General features: G+C 50.9%; 2 protein-coding genes across 2 annotated transcripts; both read right to left on the bottom strand.

Moving 5' to 3' along the window:
* Positions 1-11,336: 11,336 nt before the first annotated feature.
* Positions 11,337-12,248, bottom strand: LOC143908500 (uncharacterized). The gene has a single exon (XM_077426186.1). It carries the CDS (start codon positions 12,246-12,248, stop codon positions 11,337-11,339), a length of 912 nt encoding a protein of 303 aa, XP_077282312.1.
* A 156-nt stretch (positions 12,249-12,404) lies between these two features.
* LOC143908499 (uncharacterized) lies at positions 12,405-14,760 on the bottom strand. Its single transcript, XM_077426184.1, has 4 exons — positions 14,018-14,760; positions 13,185-13,906; positions 12,674-13,137; positions 12,405-12,488 (listed from the first exon to the last, which is right to left on the bottom strand). Exons 1-4 carry the CDS (start codon positions 14,758-14,760, stop codon positions 12,405-12,407), a joined length of 2,013 nt encoding a protein of 670 aa, XP_077282310.1.
* Between the last annotated feature and the right edge of the window lie 710 nt (positions 14,761-15,470).

Here is a 15,470-nt window from a genome sequence, read left to right as displayed (position 1 = left end):
AAATGACGTCATCGGGACGATGATCGACCCGATAACGCATCGAACCTGTCGGAACATGTTCGTCGTAAACAACATTTTCGAGAAAAAGGGGGGGGGTGTTATCGCGTAGAATAAACAATTTCGCGCTATTTTTTACGACGCAGTACGTAAAAGACAAAGGAAGAAATGACGTCATCGGGACGATGATCGACTCGATAAGGCATTGAACCTGTCGGAACATGTTCGTCGTAAACAACATTTGATAAAATATAGGTATGGATGGACATGCACGCAAAAGAAAAATACATCGTTCGATTTAGGGTGTAAAAAAGCCTGTTTATTTAATTCTTCTTTTACATATCTTACGTGCTAAAAATCTAAAACTGCGAACTCACAATCGATGAGCTGATTCGTAATGAACGCATCGCTAGCGTAAATTGTATTCGACGCTTTCTTGGGATCCTTCACAGTGGACGCGATATCGGAGTACTGCGCAAACTTTGCATCGACCGTCGCAAGTATTCTGATCAAACAATCGAATCACGCATCGATGCACCGATCAAGATCGAACATACGATGCAACGTCGATTCGGTCATTCTCAAGCTTACGTTTGCAGATTTGAGACGTATGAGTTTGATGTTATTAACCCTACAAACTCTCACCGTTAGCGGTCCAACGTTTATAAAACTATGGATATCTTTGAAGTCATTGCGAAAGAAATTCTGAATATTTTGCCGTTGTTCGTAGAGTGCCTTCCACGTTTCGAGAGACAACAGCAGTTCCTTTCCTCGGCGAGGATCTCCAACGGCGATCTCCACGTAGCTCGATGGACCCACGTTGATACCAATTTCGAGGAATTTGTATTCCGTAGCTGTACAGCGCGTATCGTCTGCTGAGTATACGAACCGCGCAACGATCCAACAAAATGCTGTATAAAAGAAATGAAATTAATTTTATTTATCGTAAGTATTACAATTTGCAAAGATATAAAAACTGAGGTAGGCTCTATATGTTTTTTTATCCTAAACAAAACTTACCTATTGCATCTGGCCTCATACGTTTGAGTTTCAACGTTGTGAATCGGCACGTAATAATTCACGGCATTCACGCGTTTTGCACCGTTGTTGCTCTGCTGCTGCTGCTGCTATTGCATCCTTCAAAAGAGAACATTTTCGCTCTCTAGGCTCTGAGAAGTTGACCGTCAGTACAAGCGATTGCGATAAGATTAATCATATAAAATTAATCGAGTATACGCGACAACTCCAAAAAGTTATGATGTGGTAGTGGGGGAAGGGAAAGGGGGAATTAATGTTTATAGAACTGCGCAGTGGATTTTTTTTAGGAGAGGGGGAAGTAAAGCCTGCTCTAACGATGATGATGGGGGAGGGGAGGGAGAGTAAGAAATAAAACATTATAAAAAGTTATATATAATTTATTTATTAAAAAAAGATCACAAATCTTTATGTCATCGCGCGCGACCACCAGTTAAATAGTTTTATTACATGTTGTAACGCGCAATTCTTTTTATGTTTTCCGCATCGCATAGTATTGGTGTCATCTAGTTTATTCAAAGATTCGATATCTTCGTAATGCGCATCCAGAGTCTCGACGATTAGATTTTTTCGCGCATAATTCTCCAGCAGATCAACCAGCCATTCTCGTTTCTGGCATCCCTTGACGTACACGAAAGTCGGCATCTCGTCGTCATCGTCTTCTTCTTTGTCTTCTTCTACACCAAGCACGGCCGATGTAATCAGGCGTTTCACCATGCTGTACGGCACGTTTCCGTCTTCCCATCGTAATCCATGGTGATTGCGAATCAACCAGGTAGCGCACGATTTGTCGGATTTTGTGAGGAGATTCCACGGCATGGGGTAATTAAAGATGTGATGCGTCAGAACGCAGCCTTTTCTCAGCACCACCACCTCCTTCACGACAAATTTCATCCCGACGAGGAATCCTTGCAGGTCCACGAACGTTGGTACGGACATGACGAGATTTCTTTATCTTTCTCTCGCTCGTCGATGCGTCAATCGAGAGAAATGACGCGCAACTCTGCAAACCGTCTCGTGACACTCTGATTTATACTCCCCCCCTCTCTTACTCTCTCAATAATTGTATCGGAGATTGATGGAATGAGAGAGAAAATATTTACGTCAACGTTGCAGCAAACATTCAGACTATTTTGCGCACCACGTTTGTCAACGGGTTGTACTCAATCACGCGCGCCAGTGTGTGCGTGAGCGTGAGTGTACGCGTCAGTGTGTGCGTGAGCGTGAGTGTACGCGCGACACATGAGATGCTAGTGTTGAACGACTCGGAACACGCGACAGATAACAATAATATCTTTACGACTGCGTCGATCGACGATATCGTCAAGTCGACTTTCAGCGGCTTTAAACAAGCGACGAAAAAGAAGCTCAACTCGTCAAACGTTAAGTTTTTACAATCTCTGGGATTCGCGGTGCGAAACATCTGAAACGATGACTGAAATTCTCAACATTGGAGGCGAGCCGGTCTTTGACGATCGCATCGTCAAGATCGAGACTCACACGTACAACCCGTACGCCAACACAACGTTTGACTATAGCGACGAGATACGAATACCCATACAACAGCAGGATCTGTATACGTTGCCGTGCGAAAGTTTTCTCTACGTCGAAGGAACATTGACGGTGACCAGAGCAGCCGGTCAAGCCGATAACGTGGTATTGGGTACTAATTGCCTCGCGTTCATGTTTGACGAGATTCGATACGAGCTCGACGGTATGGAGATTGATCGTTGCAGAAACGTAGGAATAACCAGCACGCTCAAGAACTACGTTACGGTATCGTCCGACAGAAGCGTGATCCTGCGAAATGCGGGCTGGGAACCACATAATAACCCGAACGGATATTTCAATTTCTGCGTACCGCTCAACTTGTTACTGGGATTTTGCTAGGATTACAAACGCGTGGTGATCAACGCTCGTCACGAATTGATCTTGATACAAGCGCGCAACGACAACAATTCCTTGGTGGGAAATCTCGCGTTGAAGCCAACTATCAAAATACTCAAGATACAATGGCGAATGCCTCACGTGGTATTGAACGAGATCAACAAGCTGTCGATGCTGCGCACCTTGGAAAACGGACGATATCTAAGTATGGGTTTCCGTTCGTGGGATCTGTACGAGTATCCCCTGTTGCAGAACACGACCAAGCATTCGTGGGCCATTAAAACCGCGACCCAGCTCGAGAAACCGCGATACGTCGTCTTCGCTCTGCAGACGGGTCGGAAGAACGTCATGTCCGCCGACACAAGCCGATTCGACGACTGCAACTTAACCAACGTAAAACTCTATCTAAACTCGGAAGTTTATCCGTACGACGACCTGAATTTGGACTTTGGTAAACACAGATGGGCGCTTCTGTACGATATGTACGCACGTTTCTGCGAGGGATACTACGGATACGAATATCTCGAGCCGAGTCTCACCGTTTCGACTTTTCTACGTAACGGTCCGTTTGTGATCATCGATTGCTCTCGCCAAAACGAATCCGTCAAAAACGCCACCGTGGATGTTAGACTAGGATTACGATGGGAAGACGGAAACGTGCCGTACAGTATGGTAAAACGCCTGATTACATCGGCCGTGCTTGGTATAGAAGAAGACAAAAAAGAAGACAAAGAAGACGATGACGACGAGATGCCGACTCTTGTGTACGTCAAGGGATGCCAAAAACAAGAATGGCTGGTCGATCTGCTGGAGAATTATGCGCGAAAAAACCTAATCGTCGAGACTCTGGATGCGCATTACGAAGATATCGAATCTTTGAATAAACTAGATGACACCAATACTATGCGATGCGGAAAACATAAAAAGAATTGCGCGTTACAAAATGTAATAAAACTATTTAACTGGTGGTCGCGCGCGACGCCATAAAGATTTGCGATCTTTTTTTATTACATAAATTATATATAACTTTTTATAATGTTTTATTTCTTACTCCCCTTCCCCTCTCCAATCATCATTGGTAGAGTAGACTTTACTTCCCCCTCTCCTAAAAAAAAATCCACTGCGCAGTTCTATAAACATTATTTCCCCCTCTCTCTTTCCCCCACCACATCATTACTTTTGGAAATGTCGCGTATACTCGATTAATTTTATATGATCAGTCTTGTCGCGACCGTTTGTACTGACGGTCAACTTCTCAGAGCCTAAAGAGCGAAAATGTTCTCCTTTGAAGGATGCAATAGCAGCAGCAGCAGCAGCAGCAACAACGGTGCAAAACGCATGATACCATGAATTATTACGTGCCGATTCACGACGTTGAAACTCAAATGTATGAGAAGAAATGTAATAGGTAAGTTTCGTTTAGGATAAAAAAGAAACATATAGAGCCTACCCCAGTTTTTATATCTTAGCAAATTGTAATACTTACGATAAATAAAACTAATTTCATTTATTTTATACAGCATTTCGTTGGATTGTCGCGCGGTTCGTATACTCAGCAGACGATACGCGCTGACAGCTACGGAATACAAATTCCTCGAAATTGGTATCAACGTGGGTCCACCGAGCTACGTGAAGATCGCCGTTGGAGATCCTCGCCGAGGAAAGGAACTGCTGTTGTCTCTCGAAACGTGGAAGGCACTATACGAGCAACGGCAAAATATTCAGAATTTCTTTCGCAATGACTTCAAAGATATCCATAGTTTTATAAACGTTGGACCGCTAACGGTGAGAGCTTGTACGGTTAATAACATCAAACTCATACGTCTCGAATTTGCAAACGTATGCTTGAGAATGACCGAATCGACGATGCATCGTATGTTCGAGCTCGATCGGTGCATCGATGCGAGATTCGATCGTTTGATCAGAATACTTGCGACGGTCGATGCAGAGTTTGCGCAGTTCTCCGATATCGCGTCCACTGTGAAGGATCCCAAGGAAGCGTCGAATGTAATATACGCTAGTGATGCGTTCAATACGAATCAGATCGTCGATTGTGAGCTCGCAGCTTTAGTTTTTTAGTATGTAATATATATTATGTAAAAATAGAGCTAAATAAACAGGCTTTTTTTACAACTAAATGAACGATGTAATTTTTTTGCGTGCATGTCCATCCCTACCTATATTTTATCAAATGTTGTTTACGACGAACATGTTCCAACAGGTTCAATGCGTTATCGGGATCGATCGTCGTCCCAATGACGTCATTTTTTCCTTTGTTTTTTTACGTACTGCGTCGTAAAAAAATAGCGCGAAATAGTTTAGTCTACGCGATAACACCCCCCTTTTCCTCGAAAAATGTTGTTTACAACGAACATGTTCCAACAGGTTCGATGCGTTATCGGGTCGATCATCGTTCCGATGACGTCATTTCTTCCTTTGTCTTTAACGTACTGCGTAGATAGATTGTTTTTTTAAGTATAAATCATACTATATTTTCTTCGCGCGCATTTCTATTCGAGCCGTATATGCGACGTCCACCAAAACTCCGGCTGCTTGAATTTGCAATCAAATATCGCATATCATAACATAGAAACGAGGCACCGATGTTCTGGCGGACATCGGCGCTCGCAGGTGTAATGCGAGACGTATCGCAGCTATCAGTTTTATACACCGCCATTATATTTTTTTCTTTGGCGACTTCTGCAACCGATCATTGAATTCAGTCTCGTCGAGTCCGCGCAAAGGGTTACACGTATATATTTTTTACGAGTTTTTTGTGTACGAACGTGTTTTGTGTTCGGGTGATTAAACTAAGTTTCTTGTAATGTCTCCGCGCGAACCTTTTGTGCCTAAAGACATAGAAAACAATGAAATTTTGAGGGGGCCCGAAGCTCCCCAGTTTGAAGACGCTGTAGAGGTGTTTGAAGAAAGAGGCGCTCCTCCCGCGCCCCGGCTTCCATTTGGGGGCCCAATATCCGCGCCCGGCCGCGCGCGGGAAGACCTGTTCCGCCTGACGAGGGATCGATTTCCCCTCATGGACGAGGCGCTGATTGCCTACGCGAACCGCGTAGCGAGTTTGTAGAGATAAAAACGTCTACTACTAAGGAGTATAAGTTTAGTGCGCAACCGCGGACTTCTACGCGGCCCCCGCAGACCCCCGCGGACCCCCACGCGGACCCGCGGCGCGACCGCAAACGCGAACGCGGACCCCCTCCCCCCCCGCGCGGACCAGCGGCGCGGGCCAGCGGCGCGGGCCAGCGGCGCGTGTGAGTCATCCCGGTGAGTCATCCAGGTGAGTCATCCCGGTGGTATGCCAAGGTCACCCCTTCCCTTCGTAATCCGATTCCCCTGTGTAACCCGACACCCCCCTCCCCCTCACCCCCGCGAAATCCGATACCCCTGTGTAACCCGACACCCCCCCTCCCGTTACCCCCGCGAAATCCGATACCCCTGTGTAACCCGACACCCCCCCCTCCCCCTCATTCCCGCGAAATCCGATACCCCGCCCCCTCCCTCACCCCCTCACCTCCCTGCATAATCCAATACCCCCCCCTCTCTACTCCTTCTTGGAGCCCCCGGATTGGAACTCTCTTATATCCACTACTGAAAGGGCAAAAAGCCGCCGCGTTTCGCCGTCGGAAGTATCCTCCGCTTCTTCCTCTCGCTCTTCTTTCCGGTCTTCGCTTTTCTCCTCAATCCCGTTCCTTTCTCGTTTTTTTTGCGTTCCATACCCATGCCCAGCTTTGTCTTCGCTTTCATAGCCGCCCATACGGCCGCCGCGGCGAGTCTCTCGCCGGCCGTAGAATCCTTCGCTGTGACGCGCTCGCGCGCCCTCTCGGCGAGCCGTCGATCGGCGACGTGTCGCTCGGCGAGCTCGCCGCTTTGCGAATACGCGACGTCGTGCTCCCGACAAGCCGCGTCCAACGGATTGATGCCTTCTTCGCCGCGCGCTAGTCTTTTCGCTAGACGCGTACCGGGCCCGCAAAACTGATAACCGGGTATGTGCAGCTCGAAGAGAAGAGCGTTTATCGCGCGATTGAACAGACCGGTGCCGCGCATTCGGTCGCGGAGGAGGAGGATTCGCTTCTTCTTAGTTCGAACGGGAAGTCGATGATTCACCGTTCACAGGGCGAAAACGATTGCACTCGTGGCAGTCCTTGATGAGCGGCGGCGGACCGTCTATGTGCGTTCGCTGCCACGGACGATTGTAGTGTCGCATGCACGGGCGATATCTCTGCACCTCGGAATCCGCTCGTATATGTTCCGGCAAACGGTCCCACAACAGGTGCACGTATCTCCCAAATTGACGCAACAGAAGGACCTTTGGAACGTATTGCAACTCCTCCACCGTTAGATTGAGAATTTCGTAACCGTCTACCAGTATGGGAAACACACTACTGTGAGACATCTTGCCGATGCGCGCGAACGATTCGTTGCTTTTAGAAAATAAATTTTTTTTTCTACGGATACGGCGACACGCTTGCGCTACTTATACCCGCGCGCGAGGCGTTTGCGCACGCGCGACGAAACGAAACGACGTTCGCGCTTTCCTCTCCTTTTTTTCCGGCGATCGAGAGAGACTCATCGCGAACGAACCGAGCGGAAAAACCTGAGAGAGAAAGAGGGAGAGGGCAAACATGCGATTCGTGCGACAGACGGCGACGATAGGAGTCTCGAATCTGGATCGCAAAACGTCGGCGGGGTCGGGCGCGACCGAGAGAGGAAACGGAGAATCGCGCAGGCACGGTCCTCTCCTTCCGAACGTCGTCCGTTGCATCATCTGCGGTCCCTCTAATTGCGGCAAGACGAACGTTCTGCTGAGTCTGCTGGAACAACCGCACGGTCTACGTTTCGAGAACGTATACGTGTACTCGAAATCTCTGCAACAACCGAAGTATCGATACCTCGAACGATTGTTCGAGCCTATGGACGAGATCAGCTATCGAGCGTTTTCCGACAATCGCGACGTCGTTCCGCCCGACAAGGCGCTTCCCGACTTGGTCTTTGTCTTCGACGACGTGGCCTGCGACAAGCAGGACAAAATAAGGGAGTATTTTTCCATGGGTCGACATTCGAACATCGATTGCTTCTATCTCTGTCAGACGTACGCCAAAATACCGAAGCATCTCGTGCGCGACACCGTAAATCTGTTGATCTTGTTCAGGCAGGACGGCACCAATCTGCGACACGTGTACGACGATCACGTGAACATCGATATGTCGTACGACGAGTTTCGCGCCTTCTGTCGCGTGTGTTGGCGACGCACCTACGGTTTCGCCGTGATAGACAAGGACAGCGCGTTGCGAGGCGGACGGTACAGACGGGGCTTCCACGACTTCGCCGTGCTGTAGAGCCAATCAGTGCGCTTCGTCGAACGACGCGAGTATGAGCGCGATCGCGGAGATGAGGACCGCGCGAGAGATAGCCAAAACGCGCGCCTCGATTCGCAGGAAGTACGCCGCTCTTAGGGCAGGAAAAATGGAGAGCGCGATCGCTCTGGAAAAGAGGTACGAGCCTATCGTCGAAACTCTGAAACGACTCGTCGACGACGTGGAACGCACGAGTAAAGGACCGGGCAAGATCGACGACGACGACGGCGGTGGCTTTGCGTTCGCGAGAAAAATGAAAGCGACGAAGAGAGCGAAGAAGGACAGCGAGAACGACGACGACGGTGGCGCCGATCTGGAGCGCGATTACGGGGAGGACGACGACGTTTTTGCCACACCGATCAGGACGACGACGACCGCGGAAAAATGAGAGCCGCGTGCGGCGCGGCTGATTTCGGCTCCCGCGACGACCATGACGAGTTCCACGCCGATCCGCGGCGATTCGGTCCAGTTTTTACCCAGAGAACGCGAGATCATCTCGGAGACGACGACTCCGTCTCCCACGTTGGAGAAGTCCGTCAGGAAATCTTTGAGTACGGCGGAAGGTCGCGACGCTCTGAATAACCAACTAGGACCGTTAGGGCGGGAATACTTGGGCGCTCTTCTGGGCAGCGACAAAAACAAGGAGATCGACATCGTTTATGGAGTGCATTTCGGCGAGAAAGGCACGATACTGGGCAACAAGCGATTCAACGTAAACCCGGATGACTCCATGGTCATCGACGGTGTACAATACAAAGGCACGCGCGGCCTGTACGAGTTGATCTTCATGGGAAAACCCGACCCTAAAATCTACACGGAAAAGGACAAATTAACGTACAGGAGTATACTTTTCTCCACCAGCGCTCACAAACGCGGTGGCAAAGCCGACAATCCCATCAAGGGCAACAAGGGACCGAAGTACAAAAATATAATAGCGCCGCTCGTAAACCTGTCTTACAGAGTTGGGACTACAAAAGGTGCCGGGCTACCGTCGGCCATGCGACTGACCGACAACGCTGTCGATTACGTTCATTGGGACGATCCCAACGAGCTGGTCGATAGACTTCGACTGCTGGACGCCTCTCGTCGGGCCGGACACGACGCTCACGACAACGAAATCCTGTCGATAATCGAGGAACTTCGCGAGGCCGGCTTCGTCATAAATTGATCGGTCGCGTCGGTCGCGACGTCAGTGCGAGTCGCGCGCCCACCAGCGCGATGTCTGTGAACAAATTCGGCATGTCTCTGATGAATCGGGGCAGCGGCAACGGAGTCGACGGTGCGTCCGCGGTGAGATTGCGCTCCTCGATCGAGTCCCTGCGCAATTACGCGCGCAACAACGCGCTCTTCGTGAGCGAAGATTTTTACGACGCAAGGGAGCGCAAGATACGAAGAGTAGCCGCGCCGGAGATCGACACCGACGCGACGAACAGGAGTTACGTCGAGGACGCGATCGAACGGCTCAGGAAAATCGTGACCGGTGAGATCGAGAAGAAAAACACGACGCTGAGGAACGACGCGCTCCGTTTGGACGAGGAATCCTACGACGCGAGAGAGCGCAAGATACGGCGCTTAGCCGCGCCGGAGGTCGTCACCGACGCGACGAACAGGAGCTACGTAGAGGGCGCGATTGGGCAACTGAAAAGCGTTTTGATCGAAGAGATTAAAAATAACAACGCAATCCGAGAATTGGGGAACGAAATCGCGGCGCTGGAAAACGTCGCGCTCCGTTTGAACGCTCAGGATTCCTACGACGCGTCGGGACGCAAGATACGACGCGTAGCCGCGCCGGAGGTCGGCGCCGATGCGGCCAACAGGAGCTTCGTCGAGGGAGCGATCACGGAGCTCGGAAAAACTTTGAGTGACGCAATAAAAGAATTTAAAAAAGAGTTTGTTATTGTGACAGATAAGCTCGAGGTCGAACTCATCGCGATTAAAACCGTTTTACGGATTATCAAACAAAAATGAGCGTGGAAAAACGCAGACTCGTGGAAAAATTGCACGCGCCGGCGCGAAAAAACTTTCCTCGCCGCCGCGTCGTGGTGCGCGGTTACGACGACCTGTGGCAGGCCGACGTGGTCGAGATGCGCCCCTATTCGCGCGCGAACGCGGGTCACAATTACATTCTGACGGTCATTGACGTGCTGAGCAAGTACGCCTGGGCGATCCCGCTCAAGAGCAAGAGTGGAAAGGAGGTCGCGACGGCTCTCCGAAACATCCTTCGCGAGAACGCGCGACACCCCAAAAATCTGCAAACGGACAAAGGAAAGGAATTCTACAACGCCGACGTGCGCAAAATTCTTGACGAACGCGAGGTGAATCACTATTCCACGTATTCGGTGATGAAAGCGTCGGTGGTGGAGAGATTCAATCGCACGTTGAAGAACGACATGTGGAAGCTCTTCACGCTCCAGGGATCGTACAGATGGATAGACTCGTTGCAGCGCCTCTTGTCAAATTACAATCGCCGCAGACACAGAACGATCCGAATGCGTCCGGCGGACGTGACGCCCACCGTCGCTGAAAAACTGCTGCGCACGGTGTACGGTCGCGCGAAGATCGCCGCGCCGGCGAGATTTTGAGTCGACGATCCGGTGCGAGTGAGCAAATTCAAAACGATCTTCGAAAAAGGCTACACTCCCAATTGGATCACCGAGATCTTTCACGTAGCCAAAATACAAAAGACCAATCCCGTTACGTATCTGCTGAAAGACGTTCGCGGAGAAGCGATAGCCGGAGGATTCTACGAACACGAATTGCTGCGCGTCTCCAATCCCGACGTCTATCTCGTGGAAAAAGTGCTGCGCAAGCGCGGCAATCGAGCGTTCGTGAAGTGGCTGGGAATGGACAGTTCGTACAATTCGTGGATAGATAAGACGTCTGTGTTGTAAAAAGAAAAAAATACCTAGACATTCGCAGAAACGCACAACGCTTACTTTATTGTCAATAAAAGTTAATATTGTCACATTCGTCGATTTGTTTCTTACGTGTTATTGATTTTTACGATAAAACATATTTTAAAGCGTACAGTATTGTTTACCCCTTTTTTTACAACGTTATTTTGTAATGTCCCCACGGAAGCGTCTCCTCGCCGTTCGACGTCACGTATCGTTTGTCGTCGTGCGGACTGAGGGCTAGTTTTTGCTCCGACACGGTGTTAACCTCGTGCAACGTCGAGCGTATGCACGATTGGCGCGTCTTCAGCTCGCGCGCGTTCCGCAGGCACGCCACGTAATCCTCGAACGTGATCCTCTTCGCGACTACGTTTTTCTTGACGCCCTTTATTTTCTTCGTGTCGTCGCGCCCGAGTACCCTGTAAGTGTACATTTTCGCTCTGAGGCCCACGAACTCCGTCATGATCGCGCCGTTGTTCTCGTCTTTCATCAAACCGGGCACTTTCTTGTTGATGCGCGGCATACCGTGCGCGTTGTTCTCCGCGTAATCGCTCGTGTCGAACCTGTGCACATCGCGTTTCATACGCTCATACGTGTCTTTGCACTCCAGCGAATAGATCAGACTGTCCGTATCCGTGTAGGCAATTCGACATTGGTCGCAATAGAGCGGCAGCATGTAGTCGTAGTGAAACTCGTAAAGACGCGTCTTGGATATCTCGAGAATAGACATACCCACGTAGATAGGCTTGTTAAATTTTACCTCGAGCCTTCGCAGCTCGATCGCCACCAGATTCTCCGAGAAGACGCTTCTGCTGTGAAAGTTCGGCTTAGCGATCAACGCCTCCGCGCCGTATCTCCCGTCCCATCGCGTCACGAGACGCACGTCCACGCGATCGCGCACATTTTCCATCGTCTTGCCGAAGACGGCGTTGTTCATCAGTTTGTACAAATTCCGTTCGAACTCGTTGCTCGCACGCGTCCTAAGCGCGGTGTTCAGCTCGATGTAGACGCGAAGCCACGGCGACTGGGCAAATCGCAGCACGCGACGAACGCGCGTCAGACGCATACCTAGTCGCAGACATTGCTGCAGGTTTCGATAGTGCGTCACGTAGCGCGATTTGTCGTAGAGAGTGGCGAGCAGTTTCTCCTGACGCTTGCCGGGCGGTTTGTCGCGCGTTGGGCACAACGGCAAATCCGCGTGGGCGTCGTGCAGGTTCCGCGGTTACTCGAGATCCACCTCCAAAATGTAACCGACTTTGCTGTCCGCCGGCACGGTCGTCGCGTCGAAATTCTCAGGGTCGTCGAGCTACTGGAAATTCGCGTAGGGCAACAATTCGCTCATAGCTTAGCCGTACAGATTGTTCACGTCGTAATACATGAGATACGTAGTAGGCTGGGACGAGTCGTGCGTCGGTACGTGTTGTTGGCTCGCGCGTACCTGAGCGAACATTGACTGAGGCCGCCGCGTATTCCGCGTTCCACGAACAGCACCATGTCGATGTCGGTGAGCAGCTCGAAACGCACGCCGGTGTACCTCAGCATGGCGTCCCACGTGTACCCCGGCAACGTGTAATAATGGGCGGAATCGAGCCCGTAAGTCGCCGAACACGCGTCCCGAAAATTTTTAAATATATCCGCCAGAAGAAGCACGTCAATCTTGAGATACAGATCGCTGTACTCGCCGAGATCTCGCACGCGAAAACGTCGCCAGGCCCTCGTCGCGTGCTCGTAGTCGCTCTCGTTCGCGGTCTCGTCGGTCAGGGAGCTGTAAAAGGCCTCGCGCGGCGGAAGCTCGGTCTCCCGCAATTTGTCCACGCTGTCGACGTACTCGTTCGGAAATACTCCCTTGCGAGTGAGCAGATCGAGATCCTCCGCGCTCAAATCCGCGTACTCCGAACGCGTGATTCTCAGTTTGTCCTTGTTCAGATAGGACGCCAGGGTTTTGATACTCGCCGCTAAAAATTTATACAAGTCCACGAATCAAAGCTTCACGTATCGATACCATATCCCCCGTCGGTTTGCGTCTCCTTAACGGTTTTCGAGAAAGATATGTAACTTTCCTTTGTGAGCGGCAGCAGATCGATCCCGCCCTTGAACTCGTTCGCGATTTTCTCGATGACGAAGTGCGCGTCGTAACCCAACAGATTGTGAAAGAATACGGGAATCACGTAAACGTTTCTGTAATTCAGATTGCAACGAAAATGCGCCGGACTTCTGTAGCGTCCGGTTAGGTGACAGTGATCCCGCACGCGCTTGTCCTCGGGTTGGAACGATTTCCCGCACACGTGACAGCGCGTCGCGAGCCGAAATTCGCGCTTCTCGTCCTCCGTAAGTTCTACCATCGCTACATTGGTGGAAAATTTATTCTTAGCGCGATGCGCGAGAACGCGAAGCTCGTTCGCGAACCACGAAACGCAATCCTCACCGCGACGACATCTGTACGCGGACGCGGTATCGTCGTACGTGCAGTACAGATAGTAGCCCAGGCTGAACGGTACGTGACGCTGATAAGCGTATCTTTCCGTTCTCGCACCCCCTTCGACGTTTTCCCTCTCCCGTCGTTCGAAAATACACTCCAGATCCGCGTACACCACGAAGGGAAGTCGCTCTTTTCTGTCGTGATTGTCGAACGAAAGCCATTTGTCGTTCTCGTTTGGGAGAAGGATGGCGCAGTCGACGCTGTGGGCGGCCAACTTTTCCTGCGTATAGAAATAGTGTAGACATCTGCAAAATAACGTGCGTGCGATTAGTATGCGTATATAAAATAACACCTCGTCTTTTTCCTTGTTCCTCGTGTTTTTTTTCATTTCATTTCATTTCATTTCTCTTACCTACCGATCGCAAACGTGCTTCGCGCACCGTTTCGCGGTCAATTGCGAATTCACCAATCGCGACAGATTCTTTATCCAGGCGAAATGGCCCCTGTTGACGCCGCGCAGCGTATCGCGCAGATACAACAGATTTACGTGCCTGTCCCTCTTATCGTCGGTCAACCGCAGAGGCACGATCGCGTTGTCGTCGGCGCCCCGTCCGAACTTAGCTTTCTTTTCAATTTCGTCGCGAGTTGTGAACACGTTGATCGATACGTCGTTCTGACGTTCGAACTTTCCGACTTTTTTCAGATCAATGGGAAAATCGATCCCGTCGAGATTCAGCACCGTCGCGTAATCGGGATACGAGTCGCGTCGTTCCGTGTTCCGCTTGGCGGGATAAAGAGCGGCGACCACCGCGTGGGCGAAACACGCGTCGTTCTCCGACAGCACGTTGACAACCGCTTGTTTAAATCTTATACCTCGCGGTATCTTCATCCAACATCCCACGCGCATAGGATTACATTTGTTCACGTTCACCATTAGGTTCAGTATTCGCGACAGCGCCCATCCGCTGTCGCGTTCCTGAAATTCGTCCAACCGCGTTAGAATCGCGTCGCGCACGTGCCTATCGTACCACTCGCCCAGATCGGACCCCGGGAGAAGCTGTTCGTTCCGCGTGGCGATACTCTTCACGTCGGTTTTAACGTCCGCTACGAATTCCCCGTTGAATATGACGTTAATCTTCAGACACCCGTGTCTAGTCATATTATCCCGCACTTTTTCAAGCACGGTGCTCTCCGCGTCTTCGAGAAATCGCGCGGGTTCGATGTCGAGTTCGTCACAGCACCGGTCAGTACGCGGCGTCGGAACGCCGTATCGATCTCGATCCACGAAAATCCTCCGCCGCCTCCGCCGTCCAAACCGGCACCCACGGCGCGTTCGAATCGTCGACGCAGATCCTCCCTCGAACCTTCCAATCGCGCTATTAGAGCCGCCGGTTTGGAAACGGCTCCCGTGTTTTCTCGCCTCCCGGAGCGTTTGACTCGACACTCCTCCCGCAGGAGTCGAAGACACTCGTCGCATCGCCGTCTCCACGCGCGGTACCCGTCCGCGTCGCGGACGTCCGCGGCAAGCAACTCGTCGCATTAATTCCACATCGCATCCAGAAGAGTTCGCCCTCGGGAACGTTGAATCTCACTCGAGCGAAGAGACGACGAGACCTGTAAGTTTGAATCCTCTCTCTTCCGTACAACGTCTCGCAATAAAGATAATACTTGACGGGCAGGCAGCGCATATAGTCGTTCGCCCTAGCGGAGTATGCCACCGTCGTCTCTATCCACTCTCGCTCGCGAATACTTCGCGCTCCGATTTCCCTTCGCAGATGATGGGTAGCCAGATTCCATCGCGTGTCTTCTCTCACCATTGACGCGCGCGCGTTTGACGACGACGACGACGCGTCGACCCTCGCCGATTCG

This window comes from Temnothorax americanus, unplaced genomic scaffold (genome assembly GCF_048541705.1).
Source record: "Temnothorax americanus isolate GAGA-0224 unplaced genomic scaffold, ASM4854170v1 Scaffold97, whole genome shotgun sequence".
NCBI classification, from domain to species: Eukaryota; Metazoa; Arthropoda; class Insecta; order Hymenoptera; family Formicidae; genus Temnothorax; species Temnothorax americanus.
Note: the sequence above shows the minus strand (reverse complement) of the source record. Positions and strands in the feature narration are given on the sequence as shown.